Source organism: Oreochromis aureus, linkage group 18, assembly GCF_013358895.1.
Source record: "Oreochromis aureus strain Israel breed Guangdong linkage group 18, ZZ_aureus, whole genome shotgun sequence".
Classification (NCBI taxonomy): domain Eukaryota; kingdom Metazoa; phylum Chordata; class Actinopteri; order Cichliformes; family Cichlidae; genus Oreochromis; species Oreochromis aureus.
The window spans coordinates 15,460,998-15,477,856 of record NC_052959.1 but is presented as its reverse complement, the minus strand read 5'-3'; the positions used below and the strand labels follow the sequence as shown (position 1 = coordinate 15,477,856).

The following is a 16,859-nucleotide window of genomic DNA, read 5'->3' as shown; positions in this document are numbered from 1 at the left end:
GACAACAAGGTATACTTTTACTGCATTGGCAGTGTGTTTGGGATCATTGTCATTCAGAAAAATGAAATTAATGCCAATCAGATGCTTTTAGGATGGTACTGCATGGTGGATCTAAAATGCAGCCCCAAACAATGACAGCGACTCCACCGTGTTTTACAGATGACTGTAGATACTCACTGTTGTACATCTATCCCGACCTTTTTTATACATATTGACGATGATTTGAAACAAAAATTTGGATTCATAAGACCTGTTGCCACTTATTTTCAGTTCCCTGTTCTGGTGTATTCTGGCATTCCTCAGCCTTTTTCCTTAAGAATGGCTTACCTGAAGACTCATTTGAAGTGTAGATGAAGCAACCGAAGGGCTAGATGCATCTCTCAGGTCCAGGGTCAGGTTTTTGCTGGATTTCTTTCTTATTTCTTGAGGACATGACTTTCAAATACTGCTGATTTGCTGTAGATCTTTTTTGAGGCATGTCACTTCTTTTGTCATCCTCTTGTCCACCTTCTTCAGATTTTTTTGGAACAAATTATGTATTTTTACAACAGGTTTCTGGACACAAAAAGGCCAATTTAAAATTTTGAAAGGGTTCTTTGCTAAGTTCTCTGTTATGTGTTATGCTATGTTATTCCTTTTGCCTCTTGACTTGGGTGCCTATTTTACCCTCGAATGATTTATAGGTCACTGTTAAGCAAGCTGACAAAAAATTGAATAGATTTGCACACATTACAAACAAGATCATTTTGACAATGTATAGCAAACATGTTGTATTTGTCTGCAATGAGTGGACCACTGTCATTCTTGGTTGTGATCCACAGCTGTCAGTTTATCTGTGTAGCACTGACACAATATTTCATAAATGATGGGGAAGACGTTCAAAGAGCCTGATATTATTTTTTGTTTAAATGTTGTGTTCATTCTTGTCTTGTATTGCAAACATAGCGATGGATATGCCGTCGGAGTTGACGGCCCTCAACATCACCCCTCAAGGAGCCCTGCTGAGGTGGAATCCACCCGTGTCCAATGTTGACAACTACGTGGTGACCCTCACACACAACCAGGGTGAGTGTGCATTCATTTGCTTGATTTGATGTTGGAAAGTCAGTGAAAGGACACCAATTAGATGACATCATCAACAACCCTTAAAACCCTTAAACTGTAGCTACTTCAACTGCGACTACTTCACATTAAAACGCATGAAAACATTAGCTTATACCTTCTCACTTTGACAAAATTACTGTAGTGCCCATCTACAATTGGACTTTAGAGTCACACACACACACACATATATACATATATGTATATATATATATATATATAGTACTGTGGTAGTGGCAGCATATAGTTCAATGAGAATCATCGGTTGCATGTGAAGATGTGACAGGTACCATCACAGTTTTCCCATTAAGAAGTGAGATCAGTGCGATGAGTCCTTTGAGGCAATATAGATCCATTTGTCTTGCTTTCAGAACAGTTCATTATGCTTGGTTAAACTGCTTAGCCTTGGCAAAAACAATGCAGTTACTAGGCGGCATGCATTTCTGACGCAGCCCATGTCTTCAGCGTCTGACAGCCATACCCAGACAGGTAAAAGATAGCCATATTGCTTGGCCCCTCAGAGCCAGTCTATAATTTGCTCCCTGAACCAAATGGATGACTGCCAAGCTGCAGTAGGTACAGATATGGCTTAAAGACACTTGACATGCACACAACTAGAGCGCTGAAATGTGTAGATATAAAAGGTTTCCAAGAAATGTGTTGTTTTTTTTCAGAGAACCAGATATCTTTTTACTAATAGGTCAAGACAACACTCAACCAGTGTTATCTCATGCTGTTGTTATTTTTATAAACTGGCTGGGGAAAATGTAATGGGAAGCATCTTTCTCATTTGCACATGACCCCACGCAGTATGCCACGCCTGGAGTTATCCAGAGAAATTTGTATTACTCAGCTGTCAGAGTCTGAGTGTAAATTACACCCTGACTGACTGGATTGCAGCCAGATCATCACAGATACGGAGACAGCATCTATATGCTGGACACATATTTGGAAACCAGCCCCAACCAGGGTTTAGAGAAGTGCAGTGTAAGTTGTGGACAAATTCCCTTGAGTGTTAATGTATTAAACCAGGGTCAATAACTAAATATTTCATTGTGCATTGTCCTGCATGACAAAATAGTTTTTTATTGATGGAAACACCCACATAAAATAAAATCCAAGCCATCGTGGTATCAGAGATTAATGGTATCACATGGACTACAAATAATATATACCTGTCTACTGTAATGTTTTAGATTTATCAAAATGCATCAGTGTGATTTTTTTCTGTATATAAAAGGATAAAGGAGAGACTGAAAAAGGTTCAAAATATCCAGAACTGCATCTATAAGATGCTTCAGAACATCTTCTAGATGACCTTTCATCCAAAAATACTGCCCGTGACCTTGAATTTAATACTATCTTTCAACAGTGTCTTAAAATGGTTTCATGGAGCCACATAACAGTTGTAAGTCATTCACTCACTTACAGAAAATGTAAAGTGCAATTAAAATTAAATATTTCCAAGTTACAGCATTACTATGTACAATGTAGAAGTGGTGTTACAGGAGAAAATAGTCCAGGTGTCATAAGGCGGAGTTACAAAGTTTGATGGCCACTGGAAGATCTAACTTCCTGTGATGTTCTGTGCTGCTTCATGGTTGGTTATTTATCCAAACGTCAAATTTTTAATGTGCCTTATTAGTGCAGAGTTGTGCCTGAAAGAAACTGACTCGATGCTTCCTGTGTTGGGAAACATTTTCAGAGATACACACTGCAATCTTTTTAGGATGGTTTAAATGTAGTAAACATCCATGTGTTTTCTGTATTCTGTTTTTCATTCTCTAGTAACGGCTGATACTTTCCTCGTGGAAGGCAACAAGCAGGAACTGCAGCTGTCCAACCTCAAGCCAAGCACCACCTACTCTGTAGCCCTCTACGCCACCAAAGGACCGCTGACAAGTGGCACCGTCATCACCAACCTCCAAACCCGTATGTATCCGTTTGATTCAGCTCGGACAGTGGGCAGCATGCTGACTCAGCGGCTAGCGCTGCCGTCTGCAGGGCGTTCTTCCAGGCCCGAGTTTAGCCTACTGGGTCTGTGCGGGTGTCCTGGGGACATACAGTTTTATTTATAGCAAAAACTATCGTTATGTTAATTGTTAATTTTTCTGATGCTTTTTTAATGACCAAGGGCAGCTGCTGCACTACCCTTGAAAAGTTGCAATGGATCATTCACCCCTCAAAGGGGATTAATAGAATTCAAAATAATCAGCAGTACTATTTCTTACAAAAAATATATATAATTAATTATAATTAACAGAGAAAACTGCCAGTGCATATCAATTTAATAAGTGAGCAAAATGGCAAAAAAAATACTCATGCCATTATTTTCCCTATTAATTGGTAACTAGATGGCAAGAAGGTGGGTCTTATCTAATTCAAGCCTGTCACAGACTGACGCCTTAATGATAGAAGAAGCAGTTATGTCGAACCCATAAAGGATAAAGAATACAGTCTCAGTTGGTTTAGTTTCTGTCTGCATTAATATAGCTACACAATAATGTGATTACTATTATTGGTACCTGCTGTATGAAACTATAGGAAAATATGACAATCAATATCAAGTTTAAAAAAAAAAATATATATATATAAGAAAAAAACTACAACTGCATAACAAATGTTCCCTGAAGGATGGAAACAAGGTATACCACATCAGTATGTGCATTGGATCCTTGCAAGACCTGAAAAATTAACTTCAACGTGCCTGTCAAGGCCAATGAGAGTGTTGCTGGCACAAGAGGCCTCGCCCTCCCTAAGGGGTATTAAAGATGCTGCACAGTTTCATCTCCTCAATCTACACTGCACTTCACAGGCTCCTTAGGCAGTAAGGAGCTGACTTGTGTTATATCTAGTTTCCTTCCCTCATTGGTTATATGCATACAGTCCCTTTTCAGTTGCAACACATTACCATGGGGGATCACAACCAGTGATACCCAGGCAGATAGATTAGGATGACTTGGCCCTAAATCAGCAGCTGTAGCGACAACTTGTGTGAGTAAAGGAGGTGAACACATCCACAGTGGCCAAATCGTTTCTGTATCTGTTCTCCGTGCACCGCATTCTTTCTCTGGAAGGAGCTGAAATCCATTCAGTGGTTTAGAACTCTCAGTTTATGAGGTGCCTTTAGGGATAGCAGCTTATAGCACCATATTTAAATAGGCTGACAGGGAGAAAGAGAGAGCGGGGCAAAGGGCAGTGAATATGGGGGTATTGTCACGGTCTCCATCGTGGTGCGAAAATAAAAATTGCAGTGGGATTGAGGCTGTAAAAATGCCTCAGCTCTAACGGAGTGATATACTACCTTTCCTCATCCTGCCAAACAAAATTCACATATTTGTTTTTGCACAGCTCTGCCCTGCATGTTCATGTTGAAAGAAACTTTGTCTCTCCAAAAGAAGCAGTGTGGTCAGGCAGTGCGGAGGAGCCTGTATTAGTCAATCTCTAAGCAAAGAAATCCTCTGTTTGAGACCTGCTCATCATAAAACCTAATAGGAACTGGTGTGGATGGAGGGTGAAAATGTGATTTGTTTGGAAATGCAACAGGCATTAAGGCAGATATCCTGCACTGGGATAACCATGCATTATTAATTACAGAGTCCAACTTCAACTCTGGAAAGAAACTTTCCAACAGGGAGGAAGATGGTATTTCTCTTGGTTTGAAGCTCAGAGATTGTAAATGTATTATCAGCAGGACTGCGTGAGTGCTGGCTGGATGAGCCAATTCTCCCAAATCAATAGCTCATAGAGGTAGTTCAGGGGCCAGAAGCCTTCTGTCATGACGGGTGCCGAGGATGCCTTGAGCCACAAGCAAGACTCCGAATGAGAGAGCACAATATCTGTATGCCGTTACCCAGTACACAAAAGGACTGCTTCGATGAAATTAGGACTTGCAATGAAAATAAGTTTCTTTCAAATCTAACCAGCTCCTTGTGCATGGTGACTCCAACCCCCTGACATGAAGTTAGCATTCTGAACTGAAAGTATTTATTTAACATGGTTATCTCATGGCTCAGAGGGCTCTTTCAAAATAATGAAATAGTAGCTGTGGGTTTTTGGAGTGGGAACTATTGGAACCTATTCTCCAGCAGAGTTTAGATTTCTTCCCTCACCTCAGGAGCAAAAGTTGATTGTGCTGTTGACGTGGTAATGCCAGGTGCCTGTTCAGTTGAAGTATCCTTGGACTATAGATCCTGCTGTGCACCGTGGCAGTGCACACATGGAACAAAGGCACCCTCTCAGAAAGTGTGTTGAGCATTGCCTTTTGTGGACAAGAACTGTCCCTGTTGGATAGCGAGGGCCATCAACAAGAAGAAGAGAAAGAACCCAAAGCTTTGAATTGAACCTCCTTAATGCCCTGGTCAGCAGAGGCTCCACCCTCAAACCCCACAGCACCCAAAGAATTCACTGCTGCCTGATGCCAGACACTCGAGGACCCAGTCGTCCCGTGTCAGTGTGATGGCTGTTTTGGTGGCTCAGGGGCGTAACATTAGCACCATAATATTAGAAAGCAGAGCTTTTTTGCTGTGCAGTTGATGAACTTAAGGTTTAAAACCAATGCTTACTGTCTAAAAGGAAAACAACAATAAAAACTGGACTGTTTTGAACTGGTCAGCAGTGAGTCCTGATGTTAATGGCACTAAAACCAGAGACATGATATCTGCCAATGAAGAAAGGAATTTTGAGACATTTAAGAGCTCGAACACAGTGGAAGGTAAGAGTGGGAGAAACTACCAGCTGACAGGTGCAAGAAGTCATCAGTGTTGTTTATACAGCTCACTGCATTCTTGCCTTTTAGGGCTCCAAGATCACCGCTGTTGGGTGAAGGCAATGCTGGCTGGCAAACTCACCTGCATATCAAAGTCACAGTAGCTGCAGAAGCTCTGATGGGTGAACAAGCAATACAAAAACAATATTCAAAAGAGGGAGTTCTGTCTTTTTACAGCCCTCATGATATGTTTACCCTAAATTTGCTCCTTTGTATCAGGGTTATAACATTAAATCTTATCTGCACCATCTGCTGCTTTGAAATCCCCCCCCTATTGAAAAGCTGTTAGGGTTAGTCATTGTGTTTTAATTTCAGAATGAAAAATAACCATGATCTTATCAGTGTGTTACCCTTTCATTGCAAACACAAATCTGCTCCAACTTAAGAAATATGATTTAACAATAAGTAGCTGTAATGTTTAAATAATTAAATATTTACTGCAGTATGTTTTTCTTGCCTTATTTATATTCTGTGCACTAAATCTTGACAAATAACCAAAGTTATTTATGCTGATATTACAATGAAGCTACCTATTTGTTACAATGGTATCACCCACTTTTTACCACTCTTGTAAACGGCTACCAAATTTTCTATCATGACAAGTTTTTTGCATGCATGCATCAAAGTTTGTAACAAAAAGACTAACAGCAAGAATTACAGGCATACTTAATATTTGTGATGGATTGTTTCACAGTGCCAGTCAGGTGTATGTACATCTTTATTACATAATTTCCTCAGGGAATAATAATGTATTCTGATACTGATTTAAATAGCTTTGATTCTTTTTCAAACCTGCTGCAGAGAGTCTGTATTCTGCCTGACAGTTAGACGTGGTGAAACACTCGTTATGTGATGAGGATTAAACTCGTCCCTTCTCCATCTCCATCTGTCCCCCACAGTAAATTCACCTTTATCGCCTGCTCCACTGAAAGGAAAGTTAGGGGTGAAGGAATTGTTCTAGTTTAGCTGAGTTGCAGCTCTGTAAACTTAGATTTTTCTTCCAGGGGGAAAAAAATAAATAAATAGTCAGCAGAGGAGTTCATATCCCCTATGGGATAAGAGCACCAGAGATACCTGTCCTGCACTGCAGCAGATACGAACTGCTGGAAATGGAAACAAGCTCTGACAATGTATGAGAGCAAGGCTCCAGACACTTCAAAACATATATGGGGGCTCAGGAAAATTAGGTGTGCCTGCATCCATGTCAATGCGGCGCATGCATATAGTAACTCATACATAAACAAATGTTCTTGGCAGTTTAAGGTGCTTCTAATTTTGAAACTGAAGCTCTGCTTGTGCATCACGTACCTCAGCTTCTCGAGAAAACAAAACAAGAAGGACGGAAACGCGCGCTCCTGCCCCGGTTAGAATCCCTCATATAATAGAAGCTGGGAAATTGCTGTGATCCAGGCAACGCCACGGAGTGAGCGAAGAGGACAAGGATTTTGTTTTGTTTTGAATGTCTTGTCTTATTGGATTAAGAAAACGGTCGGGTGCTTCCCTTTGTTGGTGTCCTTCTCTGAGTGGAACAGACTAAATGTATTCTTGCTGTGCCAATCTGGAGGAAATATTCTCAGGTGGGGAAGACACAAAAGAGGAAAAGGCATTTGCAGAGGACTCGGTGTATTCATTCAGAAATGTATGTGATCCATTCTGTCCTACATTAAAAGAGCATAAAGTCACAAAAATTAGCAAAGCTGAATTCTGTTAAATTTGTAGATGAGAAAAGAAGTTTCTTCCTTCTCTTTTCTACTGTATTTCTGTTCTGTCCACTTATATATCCACTGCTTTTTCTCTTGAGTTTTGCCCGAATTCACAAAGGGACTAAAATCAATTTCAGTTTTTGACAGTGTCGGCCTCCCAGTGCACACGTACTGTATACAGTAAGCTGTATTCACACAGCTGTGTGCTGTGTGGCCCTGTGAGCTCTCAAACGCACAACAATTAAGTCTTCTGCCTTCCAGGACTGATGATGACATGTCTCAGCAGGGGGAGCCTCAGTCAACCTCAGCTTCAAAGAGCTCTTCCAGTGTTGTTAATTAAACTTCCTAATTGAAACCTTAAAGCGCGGTTCTGTTCCTCTCTCGCAGCTTGCATTCTCGCGCTGTTGCACTCCAGCTGAAAATGTCATGTTGCGAATGAGCTGGGAGAAAAGATGAGACCCTTGATTGTTTTGGTCAGCTACCCCGGCTTTGAATCTATTGCTGTGCCACCCTGCCTACTCCTGTTATTTTTTTCTGCTTTTTTCTTTTGTTTGGAATATTTTGTTCTTGTGTCTGTCTACTTGATCACAGGGTTGAGAATTACTGCTGTGTATTTTTTATGCAGTAAGCCTGTGAGTAGGTTTTGTCTAGAGCACAAATACTGCTGACTAAAATGTTTTACACAGAAAGATTATACTGTTAAATTTGTAAAGGTACTCTCACCTTGCACTCATAGATCTATAGATTAGCGTGGAATTAAATAAACTGACGAGTTCTTTTAAACTAAGGATTAATCCAGGGTTCAAATAGAAGCTGCAGTTCCTGTCTAACTGATACAAACACATATACATGTCCGAAAAGGTCAGTAAAAGTTCTACATGTCAGGTTTTCACTTTTCTTCTATGCCTGCTGAGCACAGCACAGACAGAAGTGTGAAAAAAGAGATGAGGCTCATCCACGGTTAATATTTATTTAATCATTTATTTATTTTTTTTGGTGGTGGCACAGTACTTTGTGGATTCCCCAAGCCTGTTAACCACAGATGAAAGTTTTTTTGTTGTTGGAAGAGTAAGGCAGTTTTGGCTCCCCACAGGCAGATATTTAAGCTAAAAGGCTAGAAAATAAGGGATTTTGCTGAAGGTGGCCGCATAAGCCTGTAGGTTGCAGCACCGAGACTTTTCCCTCAGATGTGTCTGAACCCGCTAGCTGAGAAGAGCTTGGCACGTTTCTCAAGCAGCAGCAATCCTTGCTGCAGGCAGCTGAACAGAGCTCTGGTTTATACTGTAGTTCTTCACCGAGTGCCGCTATTACACAACCGTAATCTTCTTGCTTCCTCAAAAAGCCTGCGCTGTTAAATGTTTTCTGGGAAAATAGAACATCGTATATATCGTATATTGTGTTTTTAGTGTAACATCTAATAATATGCACTAAAGCCGTCAAGACATCCTTTTCTTGTCCTTTAAATATTGTTCGTTCATCATAAATGATGTGTTAACAGACAGAAATGCTGCTTTTCATCTCAGCTGGTTAGAGGGAATGGATGTGTTTGATTGACAGCAGGCGGCAGACTCTCCGAGTGTCTTTGCTCCACCGTAGGACACAAAATACTCACATCTAGTGAATTTTGCAAGTTTGTTTACTTGTGCAAGTTCCACCAACTGACCAGCTAATTGGAAATACATCCTGCAAACTGACTTTACTGGAGCACCTTTTGCCATAAGATGTTTGTTTCAGTTTATATCCTTAAAGAAGCCACATGTGTGTTCTTGTTTATGAGTTAGATAAGAAAGAGACTTGAGCAGAAAAGCTAACATTAGTTATTCAAGGTGTTTAGTCCTTGTGTTGTGCAGCAGGTTGCCGTCTGGCTCACTGTGACTGATTTGCATACGAATGCAAAACTGGGGTGTGAGCAATTGTGAAAACAAAAGATATGACATATACATTTATTTTATTTCCAGATGTTTTTGTTCTCCAAAGGGAAATGGAGAAAAAAAAGTGACTGACAGGGCACATATGTATACCAGAGTAGACAGTTGGACTTTAAAAGATAATAACACAGTGTTGTCTTGGCCATCATCGCTCCATCTGTGAGTTTTATCCAAGTAGCATTTGCTTACATTTGACTTCATAAACACAAATGAATGGCCTATACATCATCCAGACGCCATCACTCACTCGTAAACTGGCACAGGGATGCGATATCCACTCAAAAAAAGAAGAGTAACTTCCTCCCTCTTGTCTCATTGCAACAAATTGCTGGTGCCCATGCTGCCCTTCCCATCTGCCGCTCTGTGTGTGCTTATTTTTTTTCCTCCTCTGGAATTGTTTACAACGTGTGTTAATGAGTCATTAGATGTAGCCAAACCTATTCATCCCAATCCCATTGTTCAAACCTCCTCATCCAAAGATAGAGCGCCAGAGCTGCCAAGGACTGTGAAACACCTGCTCGGCCGCACTCCATGCAAAGGTTTAATTGGAGGGAGAGCCTGAAAGAGAGAGAGACAAGGGGACAGATTTAGCTGGAGAAGGAAGAGAAAGGGGAGAATAAAGACAGGCTAAATGATGGTTGTTATATTTCTATGAATCAGAAGCTCCACTCTCACCTGTCCCCTACGCAGCTATAATCCAGCCGCAGTGTTCATCAGAACGGGGGAATGACAAGAAGAATAGATAAACTCCATTCTCTGTGCAGCACGTTGAAAGAGAGTGACAGCCTGTCGGATAAGGAGGACAAGAGGAGGTGGGCAAAGGATGGGAAAACGAGAAGAAGAGTGAAACATAAGCGCTAATGGAGATAAGGAAAGTGAAGGAAAGTGGAAGGCCCCGGGTTGATGTGGACGTGGGAGAAAACAGACAAAGGGACAATGAGGAAAAGCAGACATAAGATGCAGATGAGGTCAATAAACATAATGCAGTGAGAGGAGATTGGCACGTCACCCTGGACTTCTGCAAAGTGCCTCTTCTATCTTAAAGCAGACGACTCACTCCTCTCACCCTAAAACACTCTTCGTTTCTTCTTTTTCAATCCCCCCGTCACGCAGCGTGAGTCTGCCTATCACCTTCTGTGAGAGAAGGCACCCTGCATCTCTCAGGAGGTTATCAGCTCAGGTACACGCAGTTAATTACTGAGCTGTCATTGATCTTTCCATATGTGTACACACAAAAGGATTTAACTGACAAGTGTGCGGGGAAGCTGGTTCTGAGGATTTTCTTTGTATTTGCAAAGTTTTATGAAGTCTGGGTTCAGTTTTGGGGCTTGATGTTGAGCTCAGAGTTAACTCCCCAGCTCTTCTAATCCTTGGAGTCCTAAAAACTCATGTTAGTTTCTCTACAGAGGACGAATAGAAGAGAAAAAAAGGGGGGCGGCTATCAAAAGCAAGGAAATCAGACAAAGGGAATCGCAAGAAGAGACGGCTACGTAGAGGATATCTTTATTTCTTATTCAGAGAGGTGACATTGGACTGCTGAGCGCACAAAGCTCAGCACTTCATTTGTTTCAGTCCTCCCTAACACTGAGCGCTGTTGCGTGAGTGGCTGACGATGTGCCCCAGAGTCATGATGTAACTCCAAGAAACCGATTTCCCAAATAGAGGGTCATCTATTTTATATTATGCACTAAAATAAGGTTGGAGCATGTCGGTGCTTCCGCGACATGTCAGAAGATCAGATATTGGCTTAAAAAGGGTGATGTAAGGTTTGGAAACTGAGGTGAGTCTCCTTGTGATGTGGTTAAAGTAGCAACAAAGGCACTGTAATCAGGCCTTGTTTAAAACCGTGCAGGGACCCAGAATATTCTTGGATGATGTGATGTAATGTGCGGTAAAACTTGGGTGGGCTTGCTGATCAAGGGTTTGAATGCTTTTTGAGGCTGTGATATGCAGTGACTAAACATGGAAAAATATCTCGCTGCTCTTTTTAGCCGGCCCTAAAGGGATTCAGGAGTGCTGATGTGGAGGTTTTATAGTACACACCTCCTGCAATACATTTAAAGTGAAGAATTACCTGCTCTTTTCTTTTCTGTTGTTAATTTCTTAGAAGGTAGAGATGGTGAGGTGTGCTTTGAATTTTTTTGTTTATTCTATTAGCTTATGGCTATAAATTTAGTTGTAAGCTGCCAAAATCATCACTGGTCATAAAGCATTAAGGTGGACCCACTGGACTCGCTTGGACATGTCCATGCTACAATATTGTTTAGTCTGTGGTTTTAGTCCATTGTTAGGTGCTTTCGGAAATATACAATGCATAATTCAGGTTTTGTGGCCATAAATGAGATCTTACAAGGATTTTTATAAGGTGATGTAGGTGCATAAGCCATAAAAATAGCTCATTTTAGCCCATTGGAAGGTGATTGGTGTAGAAATTACATCAAACACTATGTTTCAGTATTTTTTAGATCTTCGCAACATTTACATAAAACAAATGAATAACACATACGTTGGTCGTCGTACTGAGGGTTCAGTATCACAGATACTATGAAAGGTAACAAGGAAATTAGAGTTCTGCTATTGTAGCATGTTTGCAGTCTGTAGGCAGCTCAGGACTGTGTCATTCTGTGATTCGGATCGATTCTCCGTAGGCAGATATAAAACATAAAATAGAATTTAACAACTGCAAAGAAAGAACACACCTTGAACATTTTGCCATCAAGTTGTGCATTTATAAGACTCACTGCTTCCATCTGTAAAAGCTGCTTTGAAGCAAACTAATAGTCAGTTAAAATGATAATATGTGATGTGGAAAAGAACCTTCACCTGAGGTGTACCTGTGGCTCAAGTTTGCTTGCTCGTCTCCTGACTGTGTCAGAGGAGTTCACAGATGGACAGACAGAGAGATTTTTTTGTGTTATATATTATAAATGTGAAAAGAAAATTTGAAAAGCTGGATGTCGGGGATGGTGTGTTCACTATGAGCCTTTTTGTCCAAGATGAATAAATTAATGATGTCATCTCGCACCATAGATGCACAAATTCACAATTAGAAAGCAACAGAATCTGACTGAAGGGCACGATAGGGGCCCTTTAAGTAATAAAATTGGCATCTTTTAAATGCTTAGAGTATATATACAAAAATTTTATGGTCTCGTAGCGTAAGTACTAAAAAGCTGTATCATAGACTTTAATTCTTTTGAAAAAAAAAAAGACTAAATGAGTCACAAAAATTAAGCGGATGACACATTCCTTCATACATCAGTGCAGCACAGTAAATATTTGGCATATTACTCTGCAGCTCAAAATGCGCCGTTGACTCCTGTCTGAGTAACATTTTTTTCGAAATAACATATGAAATACTGACGTACGGACTAAAACAAATTACTGTGCATGATCTCTTCATTTTGTTAACACTAAGAGATATGTGGTAATGGCAGCCTCATCCTTTAAATCTTCATGGAGATCAGCAGCGCTGCACTTGTGGTTAAGTGGCAGAAAAATCTAAATAATTAAACCCTTTCAAGATGGCCTTCAGCAGTACTGGCATGAATGCAATTTATATCTTAACACTCGAGACTCTTTCATCTGAGCTTCTGAGGTTTTATTAGAAGGCTGGATCACTGCCACTTTTTTTCATCTGCTGCTTGTTCTGTCCATAAAGAGAAAACCTGAGCAGGCAATGCAGCAGACTAAACAACCTTTAAAAAAATGTCCTTTTTTTGGTTGCTTTGTGATACATCGAAAACATTCAGCCTTCAGTTCATTTTATTGTTGTGCATAAAAACTCCCACTTAATTAGGAAATAAAGCCCAGACATTCTTAACGTGTATCTCAGACGTGTTGATAATCGAACTGAGATTTCACCAAACCCAAACCTTAATATTCAGCTCTAAAATATTCCCGTTTTTGCTCCTGACTGAAGAAAAGCCATACCGTTACATTATCTTAGCCATTTTCTCTAAAGCTCGATAGCTACTGGCTGTTGTTTTATCCAAACAAAGAGATGAGATTCAGAGATGTCATTTTTTGTACCTATCTGCATCTGGTAGCTTTGCTAAAGCTCCTCAAACTGCAGGGGTGGTACGTGGACAATGCACTGGATACCAGTGTACCATACCACTATTGGACCAATCAAACATAAAGGTAGTGAACATTTTAATAACAGTCTTGATTAATAAATAAGGATCTCAGTGGTGTTTAACCTTGTAAGACCCAACACGTCAAAACAGAGCCAGAAAATTATGATTTTTTGGAACTGAGATTTTTATTAACCCTTATTAACCTTATTAACCCAACAAAATCCACAAATTTCTTTTTTTGCTATATCATGTTGTGTATGATATATTTGTATTATGTATTTATTATTTATTTTTTGTATCACATTTGATACATTGGGCGTTTTTGGCAACTTTTTGTTAACAACAATGTTAATTTTAGACAAAAAAAAGAGTTTTGTCCATAACCTTTTGAAATTATTGCACAAGTATTGATCATGTTGATGAGATAGAGGTCTCAGAAACTCATGTATCAAATATGATACAAAGGGCATTATAGGGTTAAGAACAGCATTAGTATGTGCAGTATCAGCACCATTAGAAGTCTTTTCACCGTCACCTAAATGTCTCGCAAACTTTCCTCACAAGTGTCAAAGTAATGTGTTTTCTCTGTTTCTGATAGCCATGGATGCACCCGTGAACCTGACAGCCAGTGAAGTGAATCACCGCAGTGCTCTCATTTCATGGCAGCCGCCCATTGCAGAAATAGACAACTACATGCTCACCTACAAGACACCCGACGGCAGCCGTAAAGTAAGTGGCATAACCCGCTCGTCTCAACTCGACCCCCTAAACCTGAGCTTCACCGGTAGTGCTTGTTCCTTTTTTTGTATAGCATAATTAACCTGGATTATGATATTTGCAGCCTATTTAAATGATATGACAAGCAGTGTCTAAAAGTCGATCCGATCTTGTCACGGTCTCGGTTCCATCAGATATCGGATGGACGGGGTTGGTCCACTTACTGATTCAGATTCCATCCCACATTTTACCATGAACCTGCTGCAGCTTCAGTTGGTAACTGAGTGAGAAAAAATTATAAGTTGTTGATTTGATTAAAATGTTGTTATTTTGGAGAGTTTTTAGTCTGGAAACAAAAAAGAGAACTACTTGTAACATTAAAGCCAGAGGCTTCACGTAAAGCTTCATGTGAAAGAGTACCAGGAGTTCATGCACTGTAGAACAAGCATTACAAGTGAAAACATTGCAGGGGACTTGATCCTGAATATTCCCAGCATCCACAGTTGTTCCTTCCCCAGTAACTTCCTTTATTATCCGTATTACTTGTTGGTATTCCTAACGTATGTATTCATCTTATTTTCTTTTTTCATTTTCATCTTTTCCTTATTTTTTCTCCCCTCATTAAATAATATCATCTTTTAAACTAAATAAAGCTGAAGACATCCACCCAGCACTCCCATTCTCACACACTTTCTATTTTAGTGTTTATACTAATACGATATTTTTTGACCTTTTTTTCCCTCCTTTTGTTTCGAAATGAAATGAAATATAGACAAACGTTATAATAAAATGTTTGTGTAACTTGTATAACAGATTTTTTTGGACACTGGGTTAACAGCAAAGAGCTATTTGAAATGTAAAGAATTAGTGGAGTAAATAGTGGCATCGCTTGAATTCAGTCAAATCTGAGATCTCATCCAACCACTGAACACACAGCCGCAGTTTTCCAAGACATAGGTGTGACTCTGGCGGTGTTCATTTCATATAGGTGTGCATGTGTTGCAAGCTACACCTCATTAATTGCAACATACACTATACCTTGGTGTACACTTAAAATCATATGCACACATACAGGGTGCCACATCCAGACACTGCTTCTTACATTTTGATAGATGTCCTCTGTAGCCTGCAGCTGACGAGGCACGCACGCCCACAGTGAAACAGATAGCACACAGACAGAGGAGAGCAGCCAGCAGAGACTCTCATCATACAGATCACAGCACAGCCCCTCACAGTAGGGGTCAAGCATCCAGCCTGGTAATATCTCCCTCTCGTTGTAATCGTCAGTGGGCAGTTCTTGCAGATACAGTCTCATATCGTGTCCTTAGATAATGATAAATGCACGAGCATCGCTGTCATCGATTGTGAACTGTCAACAACAAATTCTGACAATATTTACTGATGTCATAGATAAAGATTTGACTATATTCACTGCTCCTATTGAAATATCAGCCGGTTAAACGGCGTTTGTGGCCAAAGCTCATGCCATCATTGCCTCAACAATGAACCCTGTTTCTTTTGTAAGGTTAATAAAAATGAATAAATAAACAAACAACAGAACCGAATGATCCTCCTCAAGAGTTAAATACATGCCGTGGAGGATGATTGGATGTTAATTGCTCAGCTGTAATCAACAGCAAATGCATCGGAAAGATGATAATTCATGTCAGACGTGTTGAAACCCCTTTTTGGAAAGTGCAAATTTAGTGAAATTAATACACCGAGTTAAGCAGTGATCAGGACAAAATATTAATGCAGAATCACAACTTCATGATAAGCCCTTTAAAGTTCTAATTTTATCTTTCAATCAGGTAAATCCCCTTGTTGTGGAGCGGTCACGCATTCAGGGACAGACACACTCACACAGTGAAATTGCCTGTCCAATAGAGATATGATTATAATGTGCCTCGGTAGAGACGTTGTTTATTTTGATTAAATGTTTTGATGTGGCTCAGTAACGGTAATAAAGCACATTAGCGAGAGCCGTGTGGTCAAAACAAGCACAAAGATCCATACTGATGTACTGTAATGATGATCTACCACAGGCCTTGCTCTCTCAGACAAACACAGACACACACACACACAAACTGACCTTGCAAGTCGGTGGCACTGCTGTGCGGTTGTCCATCAGGTGTCACTCATGCACAAAGAATGCAGTCTAACTCTTGAGATGAGCCCTCTTTATGAGATTTTACACAAGCAAAGATCTTTCTTAGATCAAGGATCTCTCTGCTGACCCTGTTCTCTGTGTTTCTGTCCTTTTTCCCAAAGTAATGGTTTGTTTTCAAACACAGAATCAACATTTCATGTGCGAGTTTCAAGGCTTTGCATTCATTTGCATTAATAACTCCATACATTTTCTGAATTTAAATAGAATTTAAGTAAATAATATAGTAATATAAGTTAAATATATACTTTTATAGTATTTGCTTTCGCTCTCTCTGGGTACACCCAGCAGCCACTTTATTAGGTACACAAGTTCAGCTACTTTTTAATGCATATAATAAGCCAATCACATGGCAGAATTCAAAGATTTTAAGGCTGGGATGTCATTTTACACTGT

The 16,859-nt window shown here is 40.1% G+C and overlaps 1 protein-coding gene across 2 annotated transcripts in view; it reads left to right on the top strand.

The window, feature by feature from the left end:
* Nucleotides 1–16,859, top strand: part of tnr (tenascin R (restrictin, janusin)) — a 200,296-nt gene that overhangs the window by 162,133 nt on the left and 21,304 nt on the right. For both annotated transcript variants that reach the window (XM_039601635.1, XM_039601636.1), the window contains 3 exons: nt 946–1,065; nt 2,890–3,033; nt 14,178–14,308. In XM_039601635.1, the coding sequence (XP_039457569.1) occupies nt 946–1,065; nt 2,890–3,033; nt 14,178–14,308 (395 nt within the window). The remainder of the gene's footprint in view (nt 1–945; nt 1,066–2,889; nt 3,034–14,177; nt 14,309–16,859) is intronic.